The 15,495-nt window shown below is 37.5% G+C and overlaps 1 protein-coding gene across 1 annotated transcript; it reads right to left on the bottom strand.

Moving 5' to 3' along the window:
- Positions 1 to 7,542: 7,542 nt before the first annotated feature.
- Positions 7,543 to 15,003, bottom strand: LOC110454868 (cytochrome P450 2B5-like). The gene is made up of 4 exons (XM_021504619.1): positions 14,294 to 15,003; positions 10,005 to 10,520; positions 9,269 to 9,712; positions 7,543 to 8,633 (listed from the first exon to the last, which is right to left on the bottom strand). The coding sequence occupies exons 1-4, from the start codon at positions 14,640 to 14,642 to the stop codon at positions 8,452 to 8,454; spliced, it is 1,491 nt and encodes a 496-aa protein (XP_021360294.1). The 5' UTR covers positions 14,643 to 15,003; the 3' UTR covers positions 7,543 to 8,451.
- Between the last annotated feature and the right edge of the window lie 492 nt (positions 15,004 to 15,495).

Raw genomic sequence — 15,495 nt, 5'->3', positions numbered from 1 at the left:
TCAAATTTCCAAACATAAACATTATTGGAGAGAATATCATAAACAAACTCCACAACAAAAGCAGTCTCGTTCAACAACAAAAGAGATAAAGTAAAAGAAAACAAGAAACACATTCTAAGACGCAGATACGTATACTGTTGGTGTTTACCGTACGTTGACCGCCGGGCCAGACAACGGAAAGCGATGTTCAAGGTTAAGAGCGCATGGGTTTGTTTCTAATTATGGTTAAGACATGAAAATATTTTGCAGGAGTGCATTTCTTCCTCTAAAAGTCCAATCCCCCACCCTCCACCACCGTATACTTTTCTGTCATGTATTATAATTAGAAACGATCCCCTGTGTTAGGAGTGATGGACTCGACAGTAGGATATGCATGTGATGAAAATAAAGATAAGGCGTGATCGTTGCCATGGAAACGGGATGGTGAGGATACTAATGCGTAAACGGCGTGTACCAGTGGAATTTGAGGTCTCTAATCCAACAGTTATTTGAGATAGCATCGTTATGGACTTGTCCGTGTTTTCTTTGAGTGACAGCGGAATTTCTCTTGCGAAATAAAACATGTGTACCGCTTTACACTCGATGATACACACATACATTTCTTCTGGGGGCTGTCTCGGTAAAAAAATAAGTTAAAAAATGGGATTGGGAACTGATAAGGAGGGAATGTGAAGTCCTTTCGAAGATTGCACTGGGCGATAAAAGGGTCATACATGAATAAACACATTTTTCATAGATTACTTTTTCTCTTCCCACAAANCCCCGAATTAACACATTTTTTATAGATTACTTTCTTCTCTTCCCACAAATTAAAATAGCAAATTCGGAACATCCCCCCCTCCCCACCAACTTCCACGAAAAACGATTATATTATATTGTTATAATAATTTTGTGCCCCCCTCCACCCCTAATATTGTAGGTTTGATTTATAAATTTCAGCACCTCTGAATGTGTGTCGCTGTTTGTCAGTCATGTATCTGTCGTAACGCAGGTCAAGGCATTGAACTAGAATTAGTACACGATAGCTACACGGAGAGATTGACATATATAGTGTAATATTTCATATAACGTCGCTTACATGGTTAGCTATTAGCGCTTTTCGACGTCGTCGCATCACCTGAAATGGACACAGGGACCGGAGAATTTGTAACAGATATATTTGGACCTAAACTAAGGTGTTAAGAGTAATTGTACCTGTTTAAGGGGTTTAGATCGACTTTCGGTAAAAATGCCACTCCACTCGCAATGATAATTTATCATTGGGTGTTGCATGTTTACCGAAAGTCGATCTAAACCCACTAACTCCCACTAATTGCCGAAGACAGCATCCACGGATGATGAGGTAAACGTTGTCACGGTCAAGGGGCGAACCCCAAAAAAACTCATTTCGGCGAAACGTTTTAAAAAATACACCAAGATCAAAAGCGAGGTATATTGACAAGTAAGGCTTTAAAGTGTTCTGATGGGTGCAGCAGATTTATTTTTGATATTTTTGTGTCCCCAAAATTGACAAATCTGCAAAGGGTTCTGACGACTTGGTTACGATGTTAAGTTCCGTGATTTTCATAAGCTGACCGCTGGTATCGATCTGACATGGTACTGTGATAAACGATTGAATTTGAATCTTATTTCTGTCATTTTAACGGTCTGTCTGATAATTTTGATTGATTAAGATTTGTGTACATGACGATCCCCGAATACTATTTTTACCGAAAGACATTGTTTATGCTATATTAAATTACTCGGTGATACTTTCGCAAGAATCGCTACGACCCCCTGGAAAACTCGGGACGAGTTCTTTCCTAGAGGGGGAGTATTGTCACCCTAGTACAAAATACTTTCCGCTTCCTATATGTACCGATTCGGCCAGGTAGCTCATGCGGTAGAACATACGACTATAGTAACCGCGAGGTCCCAGGTTCGGCATGGCTGAGACATTGAAAAATAATGACTTCTGTTACAACACGATGGGACCCCGGGAGAAGAAAATCTAGAAGATATTCTTAGCACGGCCTCAGGAAAACAACACTCCAAGAAGACCGGAGGAAAAGATTGTCTTCGCAGGACATCATGTAACAATCATAAGAATATTTCAGAACGTATTCTTCTTGTACCTTAGAAAAATAACACTCTATAGAGGAGAACGTGAGTAATTCCGCAAGTTCAATGAAAGACTATGATATATTTAAACACATTTTGTTCTTTCCTTTAACCACTATCAATCACAAAAACAGGCAATCGGGAACAGTCGGCACTTTTGTAAACGTGTATTTTTCTCGTTTACGGAAAGTGCCGACAGTTCCCGATTGTTAAAACAGGCTGAATACCACGCTAAGGTTTATCGATATCGACCATCAAGGGTACCGGTTAACATGCTATTTTCTACCACACCGGCAATGTAACGACACTTTTCAAATAAAATGTATTTACAGGACAATTATTCGCATCCTAAAGCCAAGTTATAACTACGTGGGGGGCCGCACTCGTAGTCCGAAGCGGCCGTCATATTTTTTTTCTCCAAATCATTCTCACCCTCGCTACATGTATGTGTTACACCAAAGGGACCTGATAATTTGTTACAGCTATATTTTTGGATCTAAACTAAGAGGTTCAGAGTAATTTTACATGTTTTAGGGGTTTAGATCGACTTTCAATAAAAATGCCACCTACAATGATTATGTATATACGAGAAGGGTGGAAAGCTCTCGATGTCGACTAAAAGTCGATTTAAACCCCTAAAACATATAAAATTATTCTGAACACCGTAGTTTAGGTCCAACGGGCTGTTACAAAATTCTCAGGTCCCTGTGTGTTAGATTAATGACAGGTCGGTGAAATATGCCCCTCCCATGGATGGTTCATTACACAATTACACCATCAAGATAGTGATGAAGTGTGTATGTTACCGAATGCCAATATATAAACCTTATAACGTCTAATAGCACTCCATTAACATCAGAAAAAGAAGGCCCAAACAACCTTCCTGTAATTGATTCGAGTCTCCCTATCGGTAAGTAAGAGTATTCCAGAATAAGGAAGGAGGAGTTGTCTCCCCTGCGGTATGCTGACGACTTAGGTCTGCGCTAACTTGCTAGGTCATTCTTTTGTTTGGAAATTCTCAGCATTTCGTACAAAAGTGCTTCACTTTATAAAACCCAGCAGTAGTTTAGTTATCAAGGGTGTAGCTGGGAGTGGATTCATTTACGAGTAACGAGCGCTGTAAAACATAGGTGGATGGTCTGGGGACCGCCTTGTCGTCCCCCCTCCCCCCCCAACACACACCTCCTGTGTGTCTAGGGTCTTTAAAGGGGGACAACGTGGGCTAAACCGCCAGGCGAAAAAACAAATTTTGAGATCTAACAGATTCTGTCACATACAGGATCATTTTCCAGGGGGTAAATGTTATTGCAAAATTTAGACCTTCTACAATAAAATCATGTTTTAACTGTATTTTATACCAGTTTGTAACAAGAGATGAAAACATGCACGGCAAGACCTGGTTCAAACCAGGGACCCACCGAACTCTAGACGGAATATATCTAAACACTACATCTCCATCCTGGATATCCAGGGGTTACGCTCACTTTGTGCAGAGAGAATCAGTGAGTTTAACCCCCTGGTGTATCGGGGATGGCCCACCTGCTGACATCCCTTTGATGTCATACCTGGACACATGTATAAAGGTGTGCCTTGGGCCTTCTACTGATACCGTCAGTGAGATGAAACCCGTAAGGGTGGATTCATGTAGGCGCTAAACCCTTCAACCAACCAACAACCAACCAACCAACCAACCTTCTGCTGATAGGAGGTCAGCGAGGACTACACTAAAGGCGTCGATCCGAGGACTGCAGTAGCTGTGACAGCCTATAGATATCCGCATCTGAGGAGCTGTCCAACCTCGCAGGTCTTTAGAATCTCCGAGGGCCTGGTAAGCGGCAACTTACCCCCTCACGTCGACCGAACAAAAGACTTAGACATCTTGACATATAGAAGATGTCTGGTGTGGGAGCCCCAGACCAGATATCCCTATGTCAAAATGTCTAAGTCTGGTGTTAGGGCCAGAGGAAACTCGGGCAAGTACCAACCAACCAACCACTCCTGCTGTCAGCACTGGACACAGGTGTGTTTAGTGTTGTTTACTCGTACACAATGCACACCTAAGTGGGCTAAGGGAGTGGATTGAGATTATTTTTTATTATTGAACCAAGATGTTAAATTATAAATTGTGTATATTAACATATGTTTTTATTTTCATTTTGAATCCTATAATATAATTATATTTTCGAGGTAAATATATAATTTAGCATCGCATACATAAGTACTGTATACAATTAAATGTGTAACTATTTGTCGGTATTTTGCTGTTTATTTTGAATTGTCGACCTTACACAAGGAAGACGATTTGCGATTATGAGGTAATATTCAAAATATGACATACATTTTATTGCCCTTCAAAAACATAGCAGACATCAACGTTGAAGAAATTTTGTAAAAATAACCGTATCATAGTATATAACTTTGCAATATAAATAATCCGGCACACAAACTGGTCATTACATGTAAATACAGTGCTGTTCAACGACGACATGGCGGAATAAGTTTTCATTGTAAAGTAAAGAAAAGGACTGAAAACTGACTCTGCAGGTAAAATTAAAGGGAAAAACATTTTTGATCTTCCAAAAACTGGTCACTAAATATGGAGCTGTTCAACGACGCAATTATGGAATAAGTTCTCACTTTAGGGGAAAGAAAAAGATTGAATACTGACTCTCCAGGTAAAATTAAAGGAGAAAAACAATTTTTGATCAATATAACAGAGAGTATTGCTGCATAATTTCCCTCAAATTCGTGTATTCGACACATTTCTCATCAGTGCTCAGAAACTGGACATGCATTGCTACCAGTCTGTGTTACTCTCTTCAGAGTCGTCAGTTTGGTTTCATGTTTGGATGTAGGGCTACCAAGTTTGTTCAAATCAATGACCCTTTGACTTATATTCAAGGTCACCGGGTTAATAATCTTAAAAAAACTTTCAACCAACTTCTTCTGTATAACCAAAAGGCACAGGGTGAGGATGTTTGGCTAGTGACATGCTTGCATAAAGGGCTACCAACTTTGAACGACTTCTGAATAATCAAAAGGCCCAGGCTGATGTCAGTAATATCTTAGATTAAGGGCTACTAAGTTTGTTCAGATGAATGACCTTAACCTATATTCAAGGTCACATTTTGTCAAGTGTGTATACAATTTTAAATGACCGAATCTCAATACACAAAAGGTATAGGGTGGTTATATTTGGCAAGTTGCATGCTGAGATTAAGGGCTATAAAGTATGTTCCACGTAATGAAATTGTTCGACTTTCAAAGTTACAGGGGTCTTATAGCTTTATTTTAGTCCACTTAAAAGGTTACAAGTTAGAGATTAATAGCAGGTGAACGATTCAGACCCCCGCACCACACACACACACACACACAATAGCTCAAAAACGGAGGCCATCACGACGTTCGTACTTTTGTAATGTTCTATTGTATGGTATGAAGTGTTTGTATAAAGAATACAAAGAAAAACAACACAAGTCAAGAGTGTCTTTCAAAAAACATGTAATCAGTACTGCATGTTACTGCTTGATTTTTTGAAAGGAACAAATACTTTTGAAAAGCAAAATGCATATACAGACGACCAGTATTAAAACGAAGCATATTTTCAACATGGTTGACTAAAAGTTTTGGGATCTGCCTATTAAACGATGTTTGTATAGTTTCACTGAATATTGTACTTTCTAAATAAATTGATATTCAAAAGCAGTGAATTAATTCAAAATATTAATTGAATTAGACAAATTTAATTTTATAGATGAATTAAATTGATTAAGCATTTTGTAGTGTGAGCGTAACCCAAATCTGGCGAGGGGTAAATCGGGAACCTTCGGCACTTGCCGTAAACGAGAAAATATCGAAAGTGCCGACGGTTCCCGATTGGCGTTGAGTGTCCCAGAGTAGAAAGGACACCGGCATCTCATAAAACAACAGTTAAACCTCGTTACACTGCCACCATTTGTCTGGAGAAATGTTGGCGTTAGACAGGGGTTTGGCGATACATCGAGGAAATATATAGATGAATTCGTGAGAAAACGAGAAAAAGGACATTTAAACGTGATAAACGATGTTGCAAATGAACCAAGGGACATTATGTCGAGGCCTTGTTGTAGTCCCCATTATGCTGATATTTGTTTTACTGACGAGCCAACCCTTTAATCAGTAAAGGTCAACACATAATTAAATATGCTGTGTCGATATCAGGTATGCAAACAATGACTCTATAACAAGATACTCTACCGTGTAATGAGTGTTAATTAAACCAAACAAAAACTTTAAAAATAAATAATAATCAACTTTTAAAAGAGGATAATACCATTTATCATAAAATACTACCACAGTAAGTAATGATAACACAGTCTAACTCTTAAATGTGTAAATAATGATTGATAAAGATTACATTAGTTTAAATAAAATTATCACAGAACTTAAAATAACAATCAAGGTATGCCGTATTATTATGATGCTACAAAAAATGACACAATCTCTAATAGTGGTAAAACAATAAAAATATTGACAAAATGAATAAAAAATGAACAACACAATTAAAATATCATAATGAAATTACACGTAATTATAACATAATTAGAAATAACGATAACACTGTTTAAATACATGATGACACTTTTTAAATAAACGATAATACTGTTTAAATAAATGTTGACACTGTTTAAATAAATGATGACACTGTTTAAATAAACGATGACACATACATCAATAACGACAACATAAATATAACATTGGTAATATAGTTATAAATCTTAATCAGCAATTTAACAGGATTTGAATCACGAAAGTAATACGAAAAATCAAATTAAATCGCAAATATGACATAGTAATGGACGATTTCGTAAACTTAATTATATTCTAAAACTGAGCGTCATTCCATGTGACGTCATCGTACAACATTTGTTCATGCTGTTGACACGATCCAGTTTACCAACGCAATTTCCCTGTTTTTCAACAGTTTTGTTCATAAGATACAGCTTTGCGTTTATCAATTGTCTAACAAGGTTTTCAGGATCGACCACACATATTAGCATGAAGCATGTTTTTGTTTCACTTCTTGAAAAGCAATTTAACATGGAGGCCATTGATTTACATTTCCATGATGCTCTGTTGTTTTCGAAATCGTCCAATCACAGGGACCTGAGCATTTGTTTATGCTTTAAGTAAATATACACGTTTGGGGGTGGGGTGGGGGTTGGGGGTTGGGGGTTAGACAAATTTTAAGTAAAACTGCCACGCATACGGGGTCGCATTTTTTCCGAAAATTGATCTAAACCCCCAAAACGTGTACATTCTCTAAGCACATTAGTTTGGGTCCAAATATAGCTGTAACAAATTCTCAGGTCCCTGTGATCTAATGAGTGAAACAATCTAAGTGTATCGTGTTGATAGAAGTGAATAAAAGGCCAGTTCAACATCTCATATTGCTTTTTGAACAGCTCTATCACGATAGAAACTAAACGAAGAACGAAGGGACGATTGAGGGTGAACTGCAACAGGAGTATGGTCGATTATTTTACCCTTTCACCACTGTAGACCATAATGGACTCATCCAGATCATTGCATGGTAGGGTTTACTAGAAATAAATAGGGGTAAAAGAGCTAGTGATATAGCAATGCAAAAAAAAAAAAAAAGAAGAAATATGATAGAAAAGAGTAGAATCGAGTGACAAAGCTAATACTGTAACTATTCCTACATCTTCTGACTATTACTACTGGCATAGAAAATATCACAAGTAGCATATGTCCAACGCCATCATCAGATCGCACAGCACCTTCATTGTTCACTGGTGTAAAAACAGTGTCTGATATCAACAATAATTAATAACATTTTTCGTCTGAATCCAATACCTTTGGCAGTAAGGATGTTGTTTAACTACAAAGCCGAAAACAACATATCAACAAACAAGTACCATTTCCTGATTTAGTAATTATATTAGCATCAAGTTGCTTAAATTCGAGAACTCATAATTATTCTTTTGAGGAACCAGAAATTACACGAATGATTTTTGTAAGTTATAAATTGTTACAGAGTCAAAAATCATACGAAAGGCGATTTATTTTATTTGTAGTATCAAGAATATTTTTTTTATCGAAAATTTTAAAGTGAAAGAGTATTTCAAAAAAACGCCGCATCAAGACCGGCATTAAAAATCATAATGAGGTCAATCACAGTAGGATGGGGCAAGTGTAAGAGTTATCTCCCTTGCAATGCATATATACGTAAACTATCCATATCACAAGAAAAATATGAGCTTAACTAAAGCTAAATTAACAGTAATAACATACATTTGTAATGAATCATGAATAAAACAATTTCCAACACCATATATTTCGACACATACTTCAGTTCAGAGTTACAGCCCGGAATTTGTATGGTTTTGGTGTCCTAGACAATCCCACGACGCCTTCGAGTGGTGGGAGCCGGTCTGGGTTTTCCGGTAGAAACTCAAACCTCTGTATTAAAGCCGTGATGAATAGAAACAGTTCTATCTTCGCCAGAGATTGTCCCAAGCACATTCGTCGTCCTGTAATAAACACTTAAAGTTAAATAAAAGATTGTCCCTGGCACAATAGGCGTCTTATAAAAAAAGTAACTAGTGTGTTCAAAGATTATCTCGGGCACATATGTCGTAAGTGAACGAACACTCTTTGTCAAGACAATTCACATTTGCAATACGCGGGAGGCTTTTGGAAGAGACTTTCATGGTCTATTTGGCCAAATAGAACATGCACCCGTGTGTCAGTTGTTCAATATTACATGAATAAGTGTCGTTTCACCGCCAATGTTGTAGAATTATAAACATTAACCGTCTGGTGACCGTATTTCTGATTTGATTTTCGGAATTGCTTATTTTGACGACTGACTTATTGCTCAGTGAACAACATCTACTGTATCTATTCTTAGAGCGTTTTTGATAAAGGGAAAGCTATTTAGTTTTCTATTGTATCATCACGCAAATATATATGAAGATGATTGTGTAACAAAACTTAAATACGGTAATGAATTCATAGTCATGACCATGTTTTTCTTAAAATTCCTTACAACTCGTTGAATAACTGCTAGTATAATTCCCCAAAATGCTTATGATACAGTTATGTTTTAACCTTGTATAATGTATTCAATATACTACAGACACTCATGCAAAATAACGTCCATTACCTAATGAGAAAGCGATAGCCATCTTTTTCCTGTCTATGACGCGTCCGTCCTTTCCGAGAAATCTGTCTGGATTGAACTTCTGAGGATCCTCAAACAGGTCCGGATCGGTCATGACGGAGTTAAGGTTAGGAATTATGATCGACCCTCTTGGAATCATCATGCCCCGGAAGTGAATGTCCGTTCTGGCTCCATGACCCACAGACAATGGTGCAATGTTGCCCATCCGAAGAACTTCCATTATAAACGCCTCGTAGTAAGGCATGGAGGCTTTGTCGTCTAGTGACGGAAGTCTGGACGTCCCGACCACAGTCGCTACCTCATGTCGGAGTTTGTCCTGGACAGGTCTGTTGTGAATGAGGTAAAGTATCGCCCATCGAATCATGGCGGAAGTTGTTTCAGTCCCAGCCGAAAAGAGATCCTTAATTATAGCTGCCAGGTTGGCGTCTGAAAAACAGTAAAGATAAACTCAACTGGATTCAAACGAAAATAGAAATACTCTCTGTTATCTAGTAATATTATTTTATTTGCTATCATAATGTATATAACTTTGCTATATTTCATGATTTTAATCGCCCTCCTTCAAAGATACAATTAAAAACATCCTTGTTTATTGCTTCAAATATTTACGGAAATGGTTAATTTTTGTTCGGTTTTGTATTTACCAACAAATTAATGCAACCTGTTGTATTAAAAATCCAACTTAGCTTTTCTTTGAACTGAGATCAAGGCACAGTACCTTCAAAAATGGGATGATCCCGGCCAGCTTTACTCTGTTGTTGGAGAAAGACGTCAATAAAATCTCTCGGATTGTTTTCATCAAACGTCTCTCGGTGATCAGCTATTTGACCGTTCGCAAACTCTTTAACCTGTGCACCGTTCCTATGAAACTTCTTAATGCTGAATACATCTCCGGGCAGGAACCGTAGCCATGGTAACTGCCGAATCGCACCAGCGACCGTATTTAACCGGAAGTTCTCATTCAGCAGGGCAGTCAGACGCTTGAATTTTGCGTCGGTGTATTCGTATCTATTTCCGAAAGCAATGCTGCATATGATATTAGAAACAGATATGAGAATAAGTTCCTTGACGTCATAAGGTTGTCCTTTTTGCTTTTCAATGACATCCAAGAAGGCTGTGACCTCTTCCTTCACTTTTGATTCCAGGATTTTTCTACCGAACCCGAAACCTCGAAGTGTCAACAGAGAGAAGGTCCGCGTTAGTTTCCAGTGTTCACCGGAAGACGCTCCGATCCCTATTAAATAAAAAGATTAAAAACATAATGTATAAGATTATATTGTTATGAAAGTATTCCCTAATCCGTCTGGTTTCCCAGCATCTGTTTTTTTGAGAAGGAAATATTTTATGTTTTTTTTCACAGCTCATACTTCATTTGTTCTTTACCCGAAAGTGGCTCAAGAACAAAAATACAGAAACTTCATTATAACATTATTGAGGGTAAAATGAAAGCGTTTTATAAAAAATAATGTTGAACTTTTTCTATTATAACAAATAACAATGGTTTAACTGTAACATTAACTTTAACAAACAAAGAACAGGGTTAAGTGTTGAAAATAATTTTGGCTTGGTTTGGTTTGTTTGTGTTTTACGTCCTATCAACAGCTATGGTCATTAAATGACGTGCCAGGTTTTGGTGGTGGAGGAAAGCCGGAGTTCCCGGAGAAAAACCACCGACCTACGCGCGACCCAGTGCATGGTGGAGGGCTATTGGAAGCAGAATGGCAAACGCCTTCATTCCACTTGGCCACCGCGGCCCCTGAAAATAACCGATAAATATGGTTGTCTGTCTCTTATTGTAAATTCAGTGTGACTACGTGTGTATTTTTACAAGCGTAATCGCACTTCGTATGCAATTGTACACATTCTGTTACTATATGAGTTATGTGTATTGCCGAATTCTATAAATGTATGTACTCTATACAAATGAGATAAGTTGAAGACGCGTGACTATTGATGGAGGGATAGCGTATAAATAGCTATACAGGTGACGTGAGACAAGATTAAACCCTCCAGAAACTGCTCTCCTCCCTTTTTTGTCAAAAGAAATTATATGTGTACAAGGAATCAAATATTTCTAAACATTTTCTTCAGGTTGGTAAGTATGGATTATAATAAGTTTCTTGTTACACAACCGATAAGTGTTTCTATGTGACGTTTCGATGACTAGTACGGTATGTACTCTGTCAAGTTCATCAGACAAATGACCAGTGATATGTTCGAGTTTTCTACAAATCGATGTCGAGAGTCTATGAGCCCATGGCCCTATGCCATCGATTTGAGGACAACTCGTACACATTTTTCACCTTTGTGTGCATACGCTTCACTGGTCATTTGTCTGCTGAAGAATACAGAGTACATACCGTACTAGTTAGTCATCGAAACGTCACGTAGAAACACGTATTGATTGTGCAACAAGAAACATTTCATAATAAAGGAATCAAATAGGTTTGATAAATAAAAACATGAACGGTGGCTAAACCGAAACCAAAATTACTCAAGAATTGTGTAGGTGTGTCATTGAAAAAACCCAATTGTATTATTCAGTCTGCCACGGGAAATGGCACTACAATTATTGTGTACTCTATGACGGAAGATATTGAGCAGGCGTTTCCTGTTTTAGTTGTATCAGTCAATATGCATTTCCAGTTAAGTTACTTAAGCTTATTTAGTGTGAAAATTCGCACGGAGATCGATTGTGAATTTATTACGCATTAATTTTAGAACACACCTAATACAGCCGTTCAGAGAACATAACTTCTTCACGGAATCAAGTTAAAAATCAGAACATTCAAACGAATTTCAGTGAATTTGAAACACGAAATCGCACTAAACGATATGTAGTGTGACGTCAACAGATCATATACATCTTTAGTCATTGGCCTAAAGTCTGATGTTAATCGTCTTTTGCACAAGGTTTAAGGATTCCTATCCCATTGCAGGCAAAACGCTGGAGAGTTCTATTACAGTTTCAGGTACACATACATATATAGTTACCCCCTAACATTTCGTTTTGGATGTTACTGTAGCGCGACTAGGTCAGGATATTGATCTGAGGTCACGGGTTCGAATCCTGCTATGAACCTGTTGTATGTTTTACATTCAGAGCACATTTGTTTGTTTATTTCATTATTATGTTTTTCACGAAAGTTCCGTAGGATAAGCTATTCGTTTCCAAAATGGTTTATCAAAGCTATAGTCAAGCTGGAAAATGTTTCCGATGCATGGTTCCCTAAACAAAATACGAAACGTGTATCAGCTTTGGTCAATCAATTAAAGACTCATCGCAGGCATTCAATATTACACTTTTTTTTTGTATTACTGTTATAAGTACAGTAAAAAATGCTGTCCGATTTATATCAATTACTGTTTTAACCGGATAGTATATCTGAATGTGAAAGGAAACCGGAATGCCCGGAGAAAACCCACATGGTCGGGTAGGTTATCTTATACCTTTTCACGTCCAATTATGTAATCGAACCCGGCCCGGATGTCTTTTTGAAAAGCAAGTGCGCAATCTACTGCGCACCCGACCATCCAGCGATAATCGTATGGCAGAATTAAAGGTCGTTGTTTGTAATAATTTTCATGAAAAATAGAATTACTATATTCTGCTGGATTTTCAGATTAGACGGGTTTTGCTGTGTTTAAAAATGTTGCAGTGGTTTTGTGATTACTTTCATTTCGTTCAATCGCTAATGAAATGCAGCAAGTAAGCAAAGAAACGTCGCATTATATTGTAATGTGTGTATTCCCGAAATCTATATTTATCTTCGAGATAAGTTAAGGACGTGTGACTTTAAATAAAAGGGTACTGTAGTACATATATATATGTGTGACGCTAGACTTGAGTCAAGTCTTCTAGAAACTACTTTAAACCGTGCATTTCGTCAAAACAAAGTTTATGTGATTCGGAGTCAATTTTTTCTTCTAATACCATTATAACCGTTGAGAATGTCTAAACCGAAACCAAAATAACCAAGGAATTGTCATAGGCGTGTCATTAAAAACAGCTCTGTTTAGTCTGCTACGGGGAAGTAAGATACAGGTATTGTGTGTTCGCAGCTGTTTCATGCAATGTGATTCTCCGGTCACTTTATTAAGTGTTAAAATACATGCGAGGATCAAAAGTGGATTTAGTACGCATGTATTTGAAGTCACACCTGGTATAGAAGTTCAAATGATATATGATCTTCCTTGAAACAAGCCAATTATAAAAAAAAATAAAAATAAAAATAAGAATGAAATAAAATCAGTTTTTATCGGTTAATACACGGTTTCATAAGTACACAAAATAGATCACATTGTTTTTAGTGACATTCGTCTCGTCTGAAATAAATAGCCTAACCACAACGAAGCACATGCATCTTCGTCTAATATGATTGATAAAAAGCATTTGACGATTAAAGGCGCCTTTCATAGGCACAGTTAAAAATACCGTTTTCTTTCGGATATTTAGAAAAAAAGGGAATTCTTTTGTTATCCTGAGATGGCTGGAAAGGCCTGGAGAACTGTTACCCAAGACCGTCAGCAGCGAACTAGATTTGGGATTTTGGACGAACTTTGTAGTGACCAGCAAAGTTGTCTGTTCTGTCTGAAAAGCGAACGAACGCTTCGTTGAGCCTCTACTCCCAAAGTAGCCACGAAACCAATGGTCTAGCTGTTACTTAAGTAAGTGAAGATTCTATGACTATGAATACACAAATCCTTTCAACAATTTCAAGATTGTAATATCAATTGCATTTTGTAATGAAATTTTCAAAAATCAATTCATGGAAATCACTGTTATGACCTTCGTCCCTAAAACGATCTAACCACGCGTCATGGCCTCGAACCCCCTATTTTTAAGAATAGATTTAGAAGCTATAACGGTACGCATGCCCAAAGGTGTCACGGTCACGCCAGGTGTCCGGTTTACTCAGATGACAAGATTATTCAGGCGTCAATAGAGACAGGTCATGCTGCGTATAAATACAGATATCAATATAACAAACAAAGGAGTCAACAAACCTTTTCCACGTAAAATGGATGGCACAGCGAAGTTGTCTGGTCTGTCTGAAAAGCGATCGGCATTTTTCACGAACGCTTCGTTGAGCGCGTCTACTCCATTGATGACGACCGTGAAGTTAGAACCTAGTTTGATACTGAACACGTCACCGTACTGTGTTCGGAGGTTCTGAAATATCTCGAGTACGTTCCCCTTCCGCATCAAAGGAATGCATCCTAGCACTGGATAGCCAGTTGGACCGGGCGGGATATTGGACGGACTTTGTAATGACCGAATGACCAGCAAGATAAGTAAGAAAATAACTATGGTTACAGTTAAATTCTCCAAACCAATAGTCCAGTTAAAATCCATATTTTTTTGAAGATGAAAATTCGAGAATCAAATTATGATTTCTTCGTCGAGTTTTGTCTGGATAACGGGAACTGAAGCTATAGAACAAAGTGTTCCTGTTAAATATACTGAAATCGAAAGTAGAAATGGTTTTTCCGTATGCGTGTCGCTATATAATGCTAAGGCTGTGTAACACAGCGATAACAAATCAATACGCTCAGCAGACTTTAATCTATTTACAAGTCAGCGCAACTTCCAGGAATATTCTGTCTGATTCTGGAATGATGGTTTAATAATCACGTATAAGAATGTACAAGGTCGAATCATTGATTACATGATTTTATATAGATATAATGACGTACGGACATACAAATACTGCCCATCTGTTATAAATTCCACGTAGTAAGTAAAGCGTCGACCGAGTAACGTACACGGAAGTCAGTGATTAGTGTAGTATTTGTCATTTGTTCTCAATATGTTTTAAACACGGTAGTCGGTACTTTTAAATGTAACAAAAGTAAGTAGATTTATACAAAAAGTAATGAAGCTACTTAATATCTAAATTAAGGTTATATGCAATAATTATTTAAATATGTTGTTATATATATTGTATCATATGTCGTAAAATGTGTGTACTATGTTCATCAATGTGTACATGTACTATGTAATATTTGACCTATTGTTACGCACGTATTCCGTCTTTGCGTATTGCAGAGTTATCTTCTCTTGGGAATTACGTCGTTTTATCAAAAATTGATGACGTTACTCTCACAAACAAGTGACGAAACAATCAATACCTGCTCCCAAGAGAAGATAACTCGCAAAGACGGAATACGTGTGGCGTAAGTGTAAAATAAATCTTGAAACCTTGGGA

This window comes from Mizuhopecten yessoensis, unplaced genomic scaffold (assembly GCF_002113885.1).
Source record: "Mizuhopecten yessoensis strain PY_sf001 unplaced genomic scaffold, ASM211388v2 scaffold8071, whole genome shotgun sequence".
NCBI classification, from domain to species: domain Eukaryota; kingdom Metazoa; phylum Mollusca; class Bivalvia; order Pectinida; family Pectinidae; genus Mizuhopecten; species Mizuhopecten yessoensis.
This window is presented reverse-complemented; position numbering and strand designations above follow the sequence as displayed.